The following is a 19,249-nucleotide window of genomic DNA, read 5'->3' on the forward strand; positions in this document are numbered from 1 at the left end:
TGCTTCACTGGTCATTTTAAACTTTAAATCGATGAAAATGGTTGGTTATTTTGAAAGTTATGTTGGATTGAAGTTTGATGTGTGAATTTGTTTTGGCTTGGTTCATCCTTGTTAGTTCGTATTAGGGTAAATTGATCTTGGATTATTGACGAGAATTAAGAGATGAACACAGTGGTATGTGGATTGTTGATTTTGGTTACAACTTTTTCTTGCTGAAAATCTGGAAATTTTTGATGTTGAATGTGTTAGAACCCTAATTGCATCGTGTTTGATCCATGAAACCGAGCCTTTGCATGTGGTTTGTGTTGTTCTCCCATGAAGCGAATCCTGAGCCAACACGTCACTAAGTGAAACGCAGAGTTTCACTTAGTGACCCTCCTATTTACCGTTTTGCCACTCCAGCCTAATTATTTAATTATTTCATTTTAATTCTTCAATAATTATTTCATTTGTTACCCAATCTTACAAAATCCATAAGTCCATCATTTGTGATCCAAAATTAATGAGATTTTTTGCAAAATGTTCATCATAATCTCTAGTTTTTTATCATATTTTTTCCAGATTTTTTTGATGAGTGGATTTTTAATTGAGCTAGGGTTTTGTTCATGTGTCCATATTTTGTACCTTTTGCCAAAACAATTGTGAAATGATGATACTTTACCCAATGGCTCCCAAATTTTTTGTGCTTAAACTAGACACACTCATGGTGATTTTGGTGTAGAGTTTGTGAATTTATCATTGCTGGTTTGTGAGATATGATTTTTTGAATTAGGGTGTGACAATTTGTGTCACACCATTGATGTCCAACTTCATGATTTTCATTACCATGCTTCTTGAACTCAAATTGGTTTGAATTTTTGCATGAATGTACTCTTGGATGTCTAGTTTACATGTGAATTTTCTTGGAATTATTTGTGGCATTTCCTAATTGTTTGAGATTTTCTCCCCTGTTTAGTCATATGTTGACTTTTTGTGACACATGTTCCCATATCATTTGTGAAATTCTCATACTTTATTAGATGGACATGAAATTTGACATATGATTACTAGACATCCTAAGCTTTGCCATGGTTTTAGTCCCATTCATTTATCATATGTTATCACTGATTTATGATTTTTTGAAGTTGATACATGTTTGGTTGACTTCTTTGAGCATGTTTAAACTTGCCTTGCCTTTCTGATTTTCATTAACTATCTTCCCATGACCCAAATGAGCTGAAATTTGGTGTGCTTACCATGCTATGGGTTATGTTTGATCATGATTTATTTGATGATTTTTGGAAATGTTTGAGATTGGTTTTGATTCAAGTCTTGCTATTGACTTCTATGAGCTTCTATATGCCATGTCTTGACCTAATTTGTTCATGAAATGATGATGATGATTGATATGAATGTGAAACCAATTGGTTTTGTTTCTTGATTGTTTGAACATGATTTTGGATACTTGCCTTTTGCTGTTTTAACTTTTTCATTCTCTTTTGACCCTAGGCTTGCCCTAGTGGTCCTGTTACTCACCTTTGAGCTCATGTTTTCAGGTTAACCAACAAATGACCAATGAGACCAATTCTTTTTGATTGAACTTGCTTGAATATCATTGAATAACTTGTTTGTTTTGTAGGTGGCTTGGCTCACATGCCTTGAGCCTTATGCCTTGCACATTCTCTTGCTCATGATTGACTGTTGATCTGTTTCCTTTTGCTTTGTTTTGAAGTTGCATACTAATGTTTGCTTGACTATTTCAGGTGCTTTTAGTTGCTCAGTTCCTTGTGAACTTTTGCTTTGCTTTGCTTGTATAAGCAATTTGCATTGAGGTATAACTTCTTTACTTCATGTAGTCTGGAAGACCTGGCCTGTTACTTGGCCAGGCAACTGTCTGAAGTCCTCCTTAAGAGGCAATGTTTGTGACTGTTTACATTTGTCCTTGTATAGAGTCAAAGACCTCCTAAGTGAAGAGGCAATTGGCAGAACCCAAGGGATATGCAACCTATCCCCTGCTATTCTGTGTGTCATCTGCTTTGCTCACACCACTGTGTTGATGCATTGCAAATACAAACCCAAGATCTTGTACAATTGTACAGTTGAGTCAGTTTCAAATGTGTAGAAGGGCTCCCACTTTCTGAACCCACACATTCTTGTCTTAAGCTCTCCTAGGCCAGGGATAAGAGCTGTGAAGTCTCATCTTCACCCACCTTTCATCAGCTTCACCTTAGCCCCTCAATGACAAGGTTAAGAGCTAACACTACCCAGTTCCAGTGGTTTGTTTGTTGAGGTTGATATGACCCCTCGACTAAAACCTGACCTTGTTTGAGCCCATTGCTTGCATATAGTGTGTGCTACCTGTGCTTGTATGTTTGTTTGACTTGCTTCCTGTGCAAGTTAGGGTTAGTTTAGACTTGCTTCCTGTGCAAGTTAGGTTTTGCTTGGCTTGCTTCCTGTGCAAGTTAAGTGTAGGTGTGGCTTGCTTCCTGTGCAAGTCATGATTAGGATAGGCTTGCTTCCTGTGCAAGTTAGCTAGAAACCTTAACTTAGGGTTGATTTTGCATGATAACATCTAGGCTCGAGTCGTAGTCTCCCTAGTGTTGTGTCTCCCTCTGTTATCTGGTTAGGCTAGTCCTTTATCCCTCCGTAGGGGAACTACGTCGCCCTGATCCTCATACCAGATGAGGTACGTAGGCAGGAGATGAGCTGATCTCTCCGGGCGCCTGTGTCTTTGTTTTGTCTTGTTGTGTGTTTGGAAGCTGATGTAAGTCCATCGAGTGGCATTTGGGTTCCAGTGTGGGTTTGTTGGTTCAGATGCTGATGTAAGTCCAGTGATTGGCATTCAGGCTCCACGTTTGCCTCTTTGTGTGTGTTTTGGTTCGAATGCTGATGTAAGTCCAGTGATTGGCATTCAGGCTCCACGTTTGCCTTTGCCAGTGTTTGTTTGTGTGTGTGTCAGTCGAGCTACGAATGCTCTGATTCTTCTCTCGTCCGAGGAGATACGTATGCATAGGATGCGACATCCTAGCGAGCATGTGTCGTTTCCCCAGTCCGAACTACTTCGACTCTGATGTCTATGCCTGATAGACTAAGTAGGCCCGGGATGCGACATCCTGCCGAGTCAGTTTCAGTCTGTTTTCTTGCGTCTCTTTCAGCCAGTGTGTGAGTATGAGCAGCGTTTTTTAGCAACCATTTTCCTTCCTATTGTGCATGGATCCCGTCGAGTACGACGGATGCGTAGGGGTGCTAATACCTTCCCTTCGCATAACCGACTCCCGATCCCATTCTCTTTGGTCGCGAGACCATGTCTTTTCCCAGGTTTACTCTGAGCGTTTCCTTTCCCTCTTTTGGGATAAATAACGCACGGTGGCGACTCTGTTGTTCTTGTTTTCCCGCCGGTTTTTCGCGTGATGCGACACTAGCATCCAAGTTGTGGAGAAGAAATAATGTGTGATCATTTTTCTGTTTCTTTTTAGTTTCCGAAAAAATTTCGGATATTCATTTCCGAAATAAATTTATTTATAAAATTGAAGTGTGATTCAAAAACAAATGAAATGTGTGTATTAAGGTACGCCCGGATATGCATATCCAAAAACAAGACAAATTAAGAAATAGACTAGTCTAGAGGAACATCAAATCAATGCAGACCGGCTCATGTAGACTGTCAAATTACAAAAACTTGCATGATCATGTGATATATGTCTCCCAAGACAAGTTCTCTAAAGAAGATTCTAAAGTCTTTATAGGGGTTCTCTAAAGAAGATTCTAAAGTCTTTAAATCCTATAACTCAACTATAAAGATAAAGAACAACCACTTAAGTACACAATATTCTAAACCCTAGATTTTTCACTCGCCGTCGTTACTGATTTGATCGTCGACAACTGATGCATATATTAAAATGAAGCCAAACACAATGGGGATGCCATTAATAATACAAAATATCAGGTTTGAAAAAGTATAGGCTTTTAGGTTGTTCCGGGTTTCTGTTTAGTTAGTTAGTTTAGTTTTTCTGTTAGTAATTCTGTTAGGTTGTTTTGCTGCCTCATTCCCATATATGTAACAGAATTGGATCAGTATAGATAATAGTATCTTTTCTTTTCCTTTCTTGCTTAAGTAATTATCCAGATACCTAAACAATGGAAAACTTAGTCATCACCTTGGAGAATATGGCCGTGGAACATGGAAAACTGTTGATAGAGTTGAAATTTCAAGCAGATCGAATCAAAGAAATAACTGCCAAACTTAACAATATCAAAACTCCATTTGAATTATATGCTGCTGTCACAAAGAATGTTGAATTGCCTTCATCTGAGATATGTTTGGTATCTCATTTATAATGTAGAATTAAATGAGCGGTTTAAGAATTTGATCAACATGTTAATATTAAACAAATACATTCTCATGCTAAGAAAAACAAAAATAGAAAATGCAGAAAACATCATCAATTTAAGCAAAAATACTATTTAAAAGTAATCTGATGTTAACATAATTTTGCATTCAAATTTCTAGCACAATGGTTAACACTCAACATAGTTCAATAAGATAGGGTCCAGAAAATCAGAAATTCAATCCACAGGTTTCAGTGTGCTAAGCTCAAAGCAAGGCACAGAATGAGTGAAAGGATAATATGGTAATAATGTTTAACTCAGAAATGTTGTACAAGAGAATCCCTTTATTCACAAAGCTCAATTTTTGGCTTCAAATTTGAAGGGAATTAGCAATTGATCCTGCAAGACTCAGTACTTCAAATGGAGCTTGATTTGCTAGAGCTTTGACAGTAACTGGGCAAGAATCCGTTATCCAAAAGTAGGCAAATGCTTTCTCCGAGGCTTCTTCAATAAACAGATAAAATCGAAACAACATTCAAATATATGAAAAGATAGCGGTGTAGAAGTTGTTTGAGAATTAATTAAGACGGGACTAACCATCTTTATGAGTGAACCGCAACCATGACTGGTTAGGGAACACACCGTGTGTGACGTAGGCACTCACTTTTGCTGCACCATTGGCAGCCAAAACTTTCTGAGGGAAAAGAGAGAGGAAGTTGAGTTGCATTTTCGGTTGGCAAATACAACTGTAATCTTCAAAGATATACACAACCTTTTTGAAAATGTATACACGTTTATGATTAAGAAATTAATAATTCACCTGACACTCGATTAGGGTGCCTCCAGATTGGACCAAATCATCAACAATCACGACATGATGACCAGAGACATGGCCTTCCTTGAGCCGGACTATTCTCTTGTCACCTTCACGTACCTTTGTACATACAACCTGCCACTCCAAAAATTCAGAAAACTATAAAGAAATAAAATATAAATTAAATATAGAGATCCTTATCGGAGACCAACCACTGAATAATTGTCGAACAGCTTGTGGAATCGCTTCCATGCACCGTCATCTGGAAATGCAATAACTACCTGATAATAACAAAAAGAAATTCAGACTATAAAAAATGAGAATTGCAAGTGTGTGGATTACCATGAAATGTAGAAAACACGCTAAGTTTTAACATTTTTGGTTCGAAGAAATGCATAATACATACATTATCAGCATCAGGAAGTTGTTGCAGACGTTGCTTTAGAAGAGGAATACCAGTCTCAAACAATGGCAAAACCTCATCTCCGAAATAAAACCTCTCCTGCGTGATTTCAAGTCATAAGTACTAAAAAAAAACTATGGCACGCTGTTAAAAGATCAAGTACGTACCCTAAGCATGCTCCTAAAACTCAATAAGTTTGTAAAAAGAAGCTATCATTTTAAGCCAGAATGTTAAAAGAGAAATGTTCACGAGTTGATTATGTTGTTACTTAGACTAAGTATGCTATGAAAGTCAAACTAAACCAGAAAGCAAAGCATAGATCGGAACTTTCATCGAATGCATTAAAAACACAAACCTGCAAAGCATGAATGTCATATATGACTAAACTAGTTGGGCCACCTCTTGAAATCGGAATGTTTGACAACATCCTTGCAAGGGTGAAGGCAGTTGCTACATCACCTTCTTCTTCCATTCGTTCAAATGATCCAGTTGGGAAGAAAGGCAACACCAATGTGAACGAAGCAACAAATAGACGAGGGAGTGCATATATGACAGACAGTTGCTCAAAGACTTGAGCCGGAGAGCTGAATGATGCCAAAAAGGCAACATGTTGACCCCGGAGCTCTTCTGCATTGTTTATAAATATATTTGGAAACCCATCGGCAAAAGACCTGGATAATCATAAGAACTGATCCGTTACCAATTTTGTCAAAAGTAAAACAAAACAAAAAACTACATTCATCATGTAGTTTGCTTGTTTGTAATGTTACAGACACAAAATACAAAAGAGAGTTGTCTTAGGCAACAACCAACGTAAAACTTTGTTGAATCTCTATGAAATGAATTAATTAATGAAGAGGAGTCAAAGAGCTTGAGGCAGGGGAAGACCTAAAAAAACTATAAGAAAAGTTATTAAGAAAGGTCTAGAGATTGACAATTTAGAAAGAAGCATGGTCTTTGATAGAACATTATAGCCAAAGTTGATCCATATAGCAGACCCTACTTAGTAGGATAAGGCTCGGTTGTTGCTGTATTGTTCAGCTCAGTTAGTCAGAATCCAAACTTTGTAGTTTCCAGTGACAACCAACAATTAAAATCTCTTATAAAACCCTTAAAACTATTGAAATGAGATATATGTATCATCTCCAAACCTAACACTGATGCTTAGAATTTAGTTGATGAAATCCTCTAATAACAACATGCTTAATTCAGTTTACCATTTACAAAGATATAACCTTTTAAACCTAAATAATGTATAAGACCAAATACACAAATCTGCTAGCAGTCAAGGTTATAAAAAACAGTCAGCGACCGTAGAAAAGGCCGCGACATTACGGAGTGTTATTCACCGTTTTCATGTGTTATTCACCGTTTTCATGTTAAAGAACAAAATGTAGTTAACTCACAAAGACGACCGCAGTCGGTATCACAAGAGCTGTACCAACCGAAATCACAAAAACAGTATCCAGCACAACCTTAACACCAAAAAGACAGAGAATGGTTAATTTAATTCAGCATAAAATTTATAAAAGAATAAACTTTTCAACCAAAAGAATGGATATTTAAAACATTTAAATAATTTGTAAAAACCAAGTACATAAATCTATTAGCTGTTAGTAGCAGAAGCTTAACATGAAAGAGACGTAAGTAAATGAAAAATGAAATAGAGCAGAGAGAGAGAGAGAGAGAGGAAGTACCTCCAATTGATATTCTGGAGAGTGATGTTATTCTGTGAATGAGCAGCAACTTTGTTGGCAAGTTGTTCAGAGTCAAGGGAAAAGAAAAGATTAACATGTTTCTTTGGAGACTTCACCATTGCCATTCTTCTGTGGCGTGGAGAGAAAGCGGAAGAAAGACTAGAATATTGAGAGAAAGAGAATAATAATGGAACACAGAAGGTAAAAGGGTTTTGGGTTTTCTTGGAGGTTTGGAACAAGGTAACGGGTCGGGTCGTTGGATAATATTAGTCAACTATGATAATTTCTTATCAAAAATATCATATTTAAGTAATATATCGTTCTCAAGAAAATAATTAAATTTATTTATTTTAATTATAAAATTAATATTTTCTCTGGTTTTTAATATATAAAAAATGTATTTTTTTAGATTTATTGAAAATTCACTGAATTTGAAATATACATATTGTATAAAAAAATAGTTTTACACTATCATTAAATATAAATTTATCATTTAGTTATATCATATTACTATCTTCAAAATATTATAGTGACGGAATACATGATGGTCATTAATTGAAGGTGTAAAACAATGTATCTTTCATTTTCTCATAAATTATATCGTTTTAAAAAGTTTTTTTTTTCTAAAAGAGAAAATATATTATGAAAAATAATGTTTTTCATAAAGATATTTTTTAAAAAAGAAGATCAATGTTTTATAAAATAAATACCTTTTTTAAGAAAATTAATATAGTCTAAACTTTCATTTTATTTAAAAAATATATTTTTTAAAGTATTTAAAAAAATTAATTGATCAATACATCACAATCATCTTTTTGTGTTACTTTACATGTGATTATAATAAAAGTCAAAATTTTCTAAGAAATTAATGATTATAATTAAATGACAGTTTAAAATACTGTTATTGTATTTTAATTAAATTTTTTAAAAAATAAGACTCGAGCTTTTATTAAAAGTTATTGATTTATAAATATATATAATAAAAACTATAAAAAAATATTGATGATAGGAATAAAATTCTAGATCAACCGATTATATTCATTTAGTTAAAATAAAATCAACTATCATCCTTTTCTAATAGTTTTGTTTTTCAAATGAACTTTAACACTATCTTTTAAATCTAAACTTATTATTCCAAAAAAAATATTATTATTCTCAATTCACCTTTTTTTTAATCCAATTAACTTTCTAATATCTTCACTCTTTTCCCATAATTATTTAGTTTTTAAAAATAGATTCAAGTTTACAAATTATAACTTTGAAAAAGGAGACAAGTAGACTGAGATCGCATATAAGACATATTTGATAATCACCACATAACCACCGATAGAAAAATATGTTTTCCATCTCGTGAATCTCACTGCATCTACTACATGCTACCTTATTTCTTTTTTCTCTAATCGGCTCCAACTAGAAGATCGATGAATCAAGATCCTCTCCATTTTCTCTTCTTCATTTTATCAATTATCAAAGTTTTGTAAATATAATGTAATAATGTGACATTTGATGAGTCCACTTACTTTTAATACATTAAAAATGTCTTCAAAACTATAGTAACGGAGAGGCAAAATGCAGAGAAAAAATGAAGAGATTTTAACTCAAGATCGATATACTTGAACATCGCACACTCGATTATACAATTTAAAATGTTGCATATATCATTTAAAATTAGGATTTCATCTAAAATTTGTATACCTAAAATGAAAGCAAACTTTGATTCCAAAATAATTCATTCAATCACCTTTCAATCTATTATCCAACACCTTTTATATCACATTATAAATACACAGTCAATCAAAGAGATGCGTCACAAATATAACAACTTAATTGGATAGTTCTTCTTTGGAATCAACACGAGCAATTTGATCATTTAACTATTTACCTTCTTAGATGAAATTATGACATAACTCTCATAAAATCAGTCTTGATATCGTCCAAAAATTATTTCACAAAACCAAAGTTTACTTCATCAGACCTAAGTATTTTTAAGTTATCATATTCTTGCTGATAGGTTGCAAGTATACGATTATTTCAATATAGTATAAAAGATTACCGTGTCCACATAGATCAAATGCCAATTACCGCTATCTATTGTTCCTATTTTTTTCTAAGGCTATGTAAAAAGACTTGTTTTTGAGAAAGAATGAAAAATACTAAATTTAATTCAATAATAATAACAACGAGAGACCAAAACTATGATTTCAATCAACCTATGTCGCTCATACAATTTACAACATTTAATCATAACGAGAACTCTATTAAACTCGTAATTGCCTACTTTCGTAGCGCGGAACTACAAGTTCAAAATCCCCTTTTAAAAGACAATAATCTCTTAATTAATTAAAAAATTATTTCATAATTTGTAAATAAAAAATCTAAATTTTCTAAGTCCATTATCATTTTCACTCTTTCGACGCGTAAACGATAATTCGGTGTCTCTATTTTCGTAGTAAAACTTTAAATATAAAAACAAAATTCTCAAAACATAAATTTCATTCTCCTCACAATTAAATAATTATGTAATCTATACAAGTCCTTTTAGTATGACAATCCTCACGTTTTAGACTCAAATACAACTACTCAGACATACCGAATAAACCTGCAAAATATACTTTTGATGAATACATAATTGAAAACAGTAAAGAAAAAAACCTGAAAAATTGAAGTTTGATAATTCTAAAATTAACTTTCACGAAACACGGACTTCGATCCAAAAGATACAACAACAACCGAATAAAAGTGCAGGAGAAAGATGCTTAAAATAAAGAGACTTGCTTAAGACAAAAAATTATGAATTGTATGTAATATCTGAGGAAAATAAATTCAATCCCTTTGGAATTGGTTACAAAATGGATTTTATATGATTCCTAGCACTAAACAACCGTTACATTTCACTAAAAATCATGTTGGGACGTGTAAAAATTGTGCAGAGAGAACATTGTAACGACTGATGAAAATGCAGGAAACTATTGCTCTGGACACGCTGACGAGTGCTCCTGGGGTTGAAGGTTCACCATGACGGGTGTTGACTGTAACGCCCTAATTCCCCAACTCAATATTTAGTAAAATAATTCAATTTTCACTAAACACTTAGAGTGTCACGCATGTTTCACCAAACATAAAAACAAACAAAATATAATTATGTGAATTAAGCAATTATAGTTTTTAAATTTCTTATTGCAATCACCTATTTTAGGAATTACTTCCTTGTACAAATTACCCATTCCTGGGATCATTTTTTATCAATAAAAATCAATTTCATCATACGTGCTTAACACTTTTACTTTTCCTGCTTTGTTCGTGAAAAATAACTTTTCTTTGATTGACATTATAGTAAAACATTTCAGGTAAAAACAAAATTTTTACTAAAAAAACAAGCTTTTAAGGGAAAACATCGCAATTACTTCTCGATAAATGTCACTACATCAGAGGGTCCAGGTTCCGATGTCGGGAAGTCAGTCTTTTCTCCCCAAGCAAATTCCAAGCCCAATCATCATTGACACTCCCAACAGATTATCCCCCGCAAAGTTCAATCGTACTTGGCATAACTTGCAAACCTTGCATTTGCATGCCCCCCAAGAGGCTCTAACGTACATCAACATATCGTATACATAACACTACATCATAAGTATCCTCTGTGATTCATACTCCAATCTTACTCGATTAATTCATCAAATTCAGACTTTCCCAATCGTTGCTAGGATTTTGTCCCTGTCAGATTTCAGAACTTCCTAGCCGTTGTTAGGGATTTTCCCCAGTAAAGTCGACATGCATTCCCAAGATTTCTCCCCAAGTAGAGTCAGGTATTCCAACCGTTGCTAGGAATCGTCATTGAACTGCTTTGTTTCTTTTGAAGTTCTACCCAGAAGAATCAGGTATTCTAGCCGTTATTAAGAATCGTTGATGAACTTCTTCTCTCTCTCTCTCTCTCTCTCTCTCTCTCTCTCTCTCTTTCTCTCTCTCTCCCCTACAAATGTCAGATATCCCAGCCGTTGCTGAGAATTATCACTAAATTTTCATTTATCCCCAACCAAAGTCATGTATTCTTAGCCTTCGCTAAGAATCATCGCTGAACTTTCTTTTTTGGGGCAAGAGATATCTTTGATCTTGTTCCCCAACCAAGTCAGGTATTCCTAGTTGTTGCTTAGAATTATCATTAAACTTCTTTCCCCATTATAAGTCAGGTATTCTAGTTGTTTCTAAGAATCGTCGTTGGTCTACTCTCTTTTCCAACCAAGTCAAGTATTCTAGTATTTGCTAAGAATCTTCACCGAACTTTCGATCATCCTCAGAAAGAGTCAGGTATTCCAACCTTTATAAGGAATCGTCACTAAACTATTTGATCTCCCTAATAGATGTTAGGTATTCTAGTCGTTGCTAGGAATCGTCGTTGAATTTCTTGTTTCCTCAGCAGAGTCAGGTATTCTAGCCGTTGCTAAGAATCATCATTGTACCCTCTTAAATTATCTCCACACAAAATCGGGTATTTCTAGCTGTTACTAGGAATCATCACTGAGCTATTTGTTTTTTATCCCCAGTCAAGTCAGGTATTCTAGTCGTGCTATGAATCGTCATTGAACGACTTCTTTTTCCCCCAGGGTCAGGTATTCCCAGCATTGCTAATATAAACATGTTTTCATGATTATTGACTCTATCTTGTTATTATCGTCAAATGTTATGAATTCAATTTGTTAGTGAAAATTGCTTTCGAATTAATGAATCAAAGATAGCGAATCGTTTAAACTCTAATTGCTAGATGTAACACCCCAAATAAAGAAAAAGAATTATTTAATTAAGTTGATAATATATTTATTAATTTAATTAAATAAAATTGAATTATTGGATTATTATTATTATTAATAATAATTATTGGAAAAATATATAAGTTGGAATAAGGAAAGGGTTTCATTTTTTTTTTGGAAAAGGTTTCACGTGAGAAACAGAGAAGCTGCAGAGAAGAGGAAGAAGGGCAAAGAGCCGAAAAGCACGGTTGAGGAACGGAGAAGCTAAAGCTTAGAGATTTGCCGGATTATCTCAGGTAAGGGGGGTTTATCGTCGTTTAATGGGTATTATCGATTAACATGTAATGGGTAGTGATAAGCCGTCGATTGACCCTAATTGGGATTTAGAATGCTGAGAAATTATGTTGAATAAGTTGTATTAAAGCTGAAATTGAATTTGTGTTTGAGTGTATTGTGAATTTCTGAGCGTATAGCTTTTTACGGAAGTTGAATCGGAGGTCCGGAAGTCCTCCAACGGCGGAAAATGCGGAAACTCTGCATTCTGCCTTGTGTTAGCGCAGGAACTGTTGTTTCGCCTGCGTTAACCGGTTAACCCAGGGTGTTAACCGGTTAACACTATTATAAATTGTGAAAAATGTTGAGTTTTGCCTGCGTTAACTGGTTAACCTATAGCGTTAACCGGTTAACACTGTTGTGTTTTGCCTGGAAGTGTAATTTTCCTGCGTTAACCGGTTAACCTATAGCGTTAACCGGTTAACACTGTTGCAGTATGTAAAAATGGTTGATTTTTATGATGTAAGTGTAATTGGTGATTGGCCTATTGTATCCAATTGTGATAAATAAATTCGTGGAGTCTATGTTGTGAAATGTTGATGCAAATATGTTGATAAGTTGCTTTTGTGGAAAATATTAAGTTGTAGGCTGATGAGCCAAAGTTGAATATAAGTTGTTTTGTTGAAAATGCTGAGTTGTAGGCTGAGGAGCCAAAGTTGATTTTAAGTTGTTGTTGCTGGAAACGCTGTTATGTTGTCGTTGTTTTATGTTGTTGAACTTTCAAGTCGTACATGCCATATACATTCATATGCATTAAGTCGGGGCTTTTGCTCACACCACGTTGGCCTGGATTGGCAAAATTAAGGGGCTTTTGCTCACACCACGTTGGCCTGGATTGGCAAAATTATGGGGCTTTTGCTCACACCACGTTGGCCTGGATTGGCAAATTTTTAAGTTGAAAGTTGAAGGCTTATGCCTTGATGCCCACTAAACTGGCAATGATTTTAAGTTGGGAGTTTTACTCCAAATGGTACCACATGCATGAAGAGTCGAGTCTCATTTGAGTTGCATTTACGTTGTGTTTGAATATGATGTTGAGTTGAATATGCTGCTACTGAATGCATGATATGATGTGGGTGATTAACGTGTAAAGTTACTTAACATAACATGATGATTTATAATATTTGTTATATCGATTGAGGAACTCACCCTTACAGTTATATTTTTCAGGTAACGAGCAGTGAGTTGAGTAGAAGCTAGTGCTCGAAGTCTAGAGTGGTTTTAGTGGGTCATGCTCTGATAGATGTAACATCGGGACGGGATGTTTAATTGTTTTATTGTTGGTTATGGAACCTTTTACTTGTAAAACGTTATGTGTTTCGAATAGTTGGTTGAATTCTATCCGCTGCGTATTTTTGAAATGTTTCATGGTTGATATAATAAAATAGCATGACAGTTGTTATGATGAATGAGGTGATTCGAAGATGTGACACCCTTGTTTGTGTATTTACTCTGATAATTAATTGTTGTTGTTATTGAATATTTGGGGTATTTAGAAGGGTGTTACATTAGTGGTATCAGAGCAGGTCGGTCTGTCCGGCCAGTTGTCGTGTCGTTACTGTCTAACAATTGTGTAATTGTTACTAGTCTAACTTTTAAGTTGTGTTGTAGTGATAAGTTGAAATGGCTGGAAGGAATGACGCTGCAATGGCTGCCGCAATGCAAGCAATGGCACAAGCGGTGCAGAACTTGCCAAATGCTGGTGGGGATGCTGGATCACGTAGCTTGGCGACTTTTCAGAGAGAGAATCCGCCGGTGTTTAAAGGGAAGCATGATCCAGATGCAGCTTTAGGATGGTTGAAAGAGATTGAGAGAATCTTTCGTGTTATGGATTGCACTCCAGCTCAGAAGGTTCGGTATGGTACTCACATGCTAGCAGTCGAAGCTGATGACTGGTGGCTAGAGACTCACGAGAAGTTGACCGTGGCAGGTGAAAACATTACTTGGGATGTATTCCGTAGGGAATTTCTGAGAAAGTATTACCCGGAAGATGTCCGTGGTAAGAAGGAAATTGAATTCCTTGAGCTGAAGCAAGGAAACATGTATGTCACTGATTATGCTGCGAAATTTGTGGAGCTGTCCAAATTTTATCCTCATTACACTGGTGCTGGTGCTGAATTTTCAAAGTGCATCAAGTTTGAAAATGGACTGCGCTCTGAAATTAAGAAGGCTGTTGGGTATCAGAAGATACGCATTTTTACTGAATTGGTTGATAGCTGCAGGATATTTGAAGAGGACAATAATGCTCATTATAAGATTGTCAGTGACCGCAGGGGAAAGCAACATCAGAACCGTGGCAAGCCGTATGATGTTCCAGCTGGAAAAGGGAAGCAAAGAGCTGCTCCGGCTCAGAGAACTAGTGGGGGAGGTGCTCCTGCTGGTATAGTTTGCTTCAAGTGTGGTCAGGCTGGTCATAAGAGTAATGTATGCACTGCTGAAGTAAAGAGGTGTTTTCGCTGTGGTAAGATTGGCCATGCAATAGCTGATTGCAAGCACAAGGAAGTGATTTGTTTTAATTGCGGAGAAGAAGGGCATATTGGAAGTCAGTGTCAGAAGCCGAAGAAAGGGAATCAGTCAGGAGGCAAGGTCTTTGCTTTATCGGGTTCCGAGACTTCTGCAGATGACCGTTTGATCCGAGGTACGTGTTATATTAATGGCTTTCCTCTTGTAGCTATTATTGACACAGGTGCGACTCATTCCTTTATATCTTTGGATTGTGCGGTGAAACTTAAGTTAGAGATATCTGAGATGTTTGGTAGTATGGTAATTGATACTCCTGCGAAGGGTTCAGTAACTACTACTTCGGTTTGTTTAAATTGTCCTTTGAGTATTTTTGGTAGAAACTTTGGGATGGACCTAGTGTGTCTTCCACTAGTGCAGATTGATGTTATTCTGGGTATGAACTGGTTGGTGTTTAACCGAGTTTCTATCAATTGTTTTGATAAGACGGTGATCTTCCCTGAGATTGAGGAGGGAAAGAGTTTGTTTCTATCAGCAAGGCAAGTGAATGAAGAAGTAGTTGATGGGGCAGAGTTGTTTATGCTGTTAGCGACTTTGGAGGCTAAAGATAAACTGGTGATTGGCGATCTAGCCGTGGTGTGCGATTTTCCTGATGTGTTTCCGGAAGAAGTGAATGAATTGCCGCCAGAGCGTGAAGTGGAGTTCTCTATTGACTTGGTACCTGGTACTAGGCCGATATCGATGGCTCCGTACCGTATGTCTGCTGTTGAATTAACTGAATTGAAGAGTCAGTGGGAAGATCTGTTGGATAAGAAATTTATTCGTCCGAGTGTGTCACCGTGGGGTGCACCAGTGCTATTGGTTAAGAAGAAAGAAGGTACTATGAGGTTGTGTGTGGACTACAGGCAACTGAATAAAGTGACGATCAAGAATCGGTATCCCTTGCCGAGGATTGATGATTTGATGGATCAGTTGGTTGGTGCGAGTGTGTTCAGCAAGATAGATTTGAGATCTGGGTATCATCAGATACGTGTGAAAACTGAAGATATTCAGAAGACTGCTTTCAGGACAAGGTATGGACATTATGAGTATTCTGTAATGCCTTTTGGTGTGACTAATGCGCCTGGAGTATTTATGGAGTATATGAATAGGATTTTCCATCCGTACCTAGACAAGTTTGTTGTGGTGTTTATTGATGACATTTTGGTGTATTCGAAATCTGAAGAAGAGCATGCTGAGCATTTGAGAGTGGTTTTAGAAGTTCTACGAGAAAGGAAGTTATTTGCTAAACTCTCTAAATGTGAATTTTGGTTAGAAGAGGTTAGTTTTCTTGGTCATGTGATTTCAAGAGGTGGCGTTGCTGTTGATCCTTCTAAGATAGAAGCGGTATCTAAGTGGGAAGCTCCGAAGTCTGTTGCTGAGATTCGAAGTTTCCTTGGTTTGGCTGGTTATTATAGGAAGTTCATTGAGGGATTTTCTAAGTTGGCGTTACCGTTGACAATGTTGACTAGAAAGGGGCAAGCGTTTGTTTGGGACTCAAAATGTGAAGAAGGTTTCCAAGAGTTAAAGAGAAGGCTGACTACTGCTCCTATTCTGATATTACCGAGTTCGTCGGAACCATTTGAGGTTTACTGTGATGCTTCATTGTTGGGTTTGGGTGGCGTGTTGATGCAGAATAAGCAGGTTATAGCTTATGCTTCAAGACAGCTGAGGGTTCATGAGAGGAACTATCCGACGCACGATTTAGAGTTGGCAGCCGTGGTATTTGTTCTGAAGTTATGGAGGCATTACTTGTATGGGTCAAGATTCGAGGTTTTCAGTGACCATAAGAGTTTAAAGTATTTGTTTGATCAGAAAGAGCTGAATATGAGACAGAGAAGATGGTTAGAGTTTCTGAAGGATTATGACTTTGGTTTGAATTACCATCCGGGTAAAGCAAACGTAGTGGCTGATGCATTGAGTCGGAAATCATTGCATATGTCTATGCTAATGGTTAAGGAATTGGATTTAATTGAGCAGTTTAGAGACTTGAGTTTGGTGTGTGAGAGTACTCACAATAGTGTTAAATTGGGAATGTTGAAGTTAACAAGTGGTATTCTGGATGAGATCAGAGAGGGTCAGCAATCTGATATGCTTTTGGTTGATAAGTTGACTCTAGTGAATCAAGGTCAAGGTGGCGAATTCAGAGTTGATGAGAATGGTGTTTTGAGATTTGGTAGTCGGGTGTGCGTTCCGGATGTTACCGAACTTAAGAAGAGTATTCTGGAAGAAGGACATCGTAGTGGCTTGAGTATTCATCCTGGAGCTACGAAGATGTATCATGATTTGAAAAAGTTATTTTGGTGGCCGGGAATGAAAAGAGAAATTGCGAGTTTTGTATATTCCTGTTTGACTTGTCAGAAGTCAAAGATTGAGCATCAGAAGCCGTCTGGGCTAATGCAACCGTTGGCTATTCCAGAGTGGAAGTGGGATAGTATCAGTATGGATTTTGTTTCTGGTTTACCGAGGACGAGTAGGAATTTTGAAGCTATTTGGGTGATTGTTGACAGATTGACGAAGTCAGCTCATTTCATTCCGATTAGAATGGATTATCCGTTAGAGAGATTAGCTGAGTTGTATATTGAGAAGATTGTAAGTTTGCATGGTATTCCGTCTAGTATTGTTTCGGACAGAGATCCTAGATTTACATCGAAGTTCTGGGAAGGTTTGCAGAAGGCTTTGGGAACTAAGCTGAGATTGAGTTCTGCATATCATCCGCAGACTGATGGTCAGACTGAGAGGACGATTCAGTCACTAGAGGATCTTTTGAGAGCTTGCGTTTTGGAAAAGGGAGGTGCTTGGGATTGTTATTTGCCTTTGATTGAGTTTACCTACAACAATAGTTTTCATTCGAGTATTGGTATGGCACCGTTTGAAGCTTTGTATGGTAGGAGATGTCGGACACCTTTATGTTGGTATGAGTCCGGTGAGAGTGCTGTGGTTGGACCGGAGATTGTTCAACAGACTACAGAAAGGATTAAGATGATTCAGGAAAAGATGAGAATTGCTCAGAGTCGTCAGAAGAGTTATCATGATAAGAGGAGGAAGTCACTTGAGTTTCAAGAGGGAGATCACGTGTTTCTTCGTGTTACTCCGATAACTGGTGTTGGTCGAGCCTTGAAGTCGAAGAAGTTGACACCGCGATTTATTGGTCCTTATCAGATTTTGGAGAGGATAGGAGAAGTAGCCTATCGTATCGCTTTACCGCCGTCACTTGCGAATTTGCATGAAGTTTTTCATGTGTCTCAGTTGAGGAGGTACGTTCATGATCCGTCGCATGTTGTCCAAGTAGATGATGTACAGGTGAGAGATAACCTGACTGTTGAAACATCACCTATGAGGATTGAGGATCGAGAGTTGAAGCAGTTGCGGGGTAAAGAGATTGCCTTGGTGAAGGTAGCTTGGGGAGGACCAGCAGGTGGCAATGTGACTTGGGAACTGGAGAGTCAGATGAAGGAGTCTTATCCAGAGTTATTTGTTTGAGGTATGTTTTCGAGGACGAAAACTCTTTTAGTGGGGGAGAGTTGTAACACCCCAAATAAAGAAAAAGAATTATTTAATTAAGTTGATAATATATTTATTAATTTAATTAAATAAAATTGAATTATTGGATTATTATTATTATTAATAATAATTATTGGAAAAATATATAAGTTGGAATAAGGAAAGGGTTTCATTTTTTTTTTGGAAAAGGTTTCACGTGAGAAACAGAGAAGCTGCAGAGAAGAGGAAGAAGGGCAAAGAGCCGAAAAGCACGGTTGAGGAACGGAGAAGCTAAAGCTTAGAGATTTGCCGGATTATCTCAGGTAAGGGGGGTTTATCGTCGTTTAATGGGTATTATCGATTAACATGTAATGGGTAGTGATAAGCCGTCGATTGACCCTAATTGGGATTTAGAATGCTGAGAAATTATGTTGAATAAGTTGTATTAAAGCTGAAATTGAATTTGTGTTTGAGTGTATTGTGAATTTCTGAGCGTATAGCTTTTTACGGAAGTTGAATCGGAGGTCCGGAAGTCCTCCAACGGCGGAAAATGCGGAAACTCTGCATTCTGCCTTGTGTTAGCGCAGGAACTGTTGTTTCGCCTGCGTTAACCGGTTAACCCAGGGTGTTAACCGGTTAACACTGTTATAAATTGTGAAAAATGTTGAGTTTTGCCTGCGTTAACCGGTTAACCTATAGCGTTAACCGGTTAACACTGTTGCGTTTTGCCTGGAAGTGTAATTTTCCTGCGTTAACCGGTTAACCTATAGCGTTAACCGGTTAACACTGTTGCAGTATGTAAAAATGGTTGATTTTTATGATGTAAGTGTAATTGGTGATTGGCCTATTGTATCCAATTGTGATAAATAAATTCGTGGAGTCTATGTTGTGAAATGTTGATGCAAATATGTTGATAAGTTGCTTTTGTGGAAAATATTAAGTTGTAGGCTGATGAGCCAAAGTTGAATAT

At 36.6% G+C, this 19,249-nt stretch overlaps 1 protein-coding gene across 2 annotated transcripts; it reads right to left on the minus strand.

Annotated features, from left to right (window-relative positions):
* Nucleotides 1-4,455: 4,455 nt before the first annotated feature.
* Nucleotides 4,456-7,454, minus strand: LOC127085067 (ribose-phosphate pyrophosphokinase 4). Of its 2 annotated transcripts, none has more exons than XM_051025632.1 (7): nucleotides 7,223-7,454; nucleotides 5,881-6,196; nucleotides 5,529-5,624; nucleotides 5,335-5,403; nucleotides 5,129-5,257; nucleotides 4,906-5,002; nucleotides 4,456-4,809 (listed from the first exon to the last, which is right to left on the minus strand). In XM_051025632.1, the coding sequence occupies exons 1-7, from the start codon at nucleotides 7,345-7,347 to the stop codon at nucleotides 4,679-4,681; spliced, it is 963 nt and encodes a 320-aa protein (XP_050881589.1). In that variant the 5' UTR covers nucleotides 7,348-7,454; the 3' UTR covers nucleotides 4,456-4,678. The 2 variants fall into 2 exon arrangements, with proteins under 2 accessions (XP_050881589.1, XP_050881588.1); XM_051025631.1 differs by having other exon boundaries at nucleotides 4,456-4,812.
* Nucleotides 7,455-19,249: the final 11,795 nt, after the last annotated feature.

Source organism: Lathyrus oleraceus, chromosome 5 (genome assembly GCF_024323335.1).
Source record: "Lathyrus oleraceus cultivar Zhongwan6 chromosome 5, CAAS_Psat_ZW6_1.0, whole genome shotgun sequence".
Classification (NCBI taxonomy): Eukaryota; Viridiplantae; Streptophyta; class Magnoliopsida; order Fabales; family Fabaceae; genus Lathyrus; species Lathyrus oleraceus.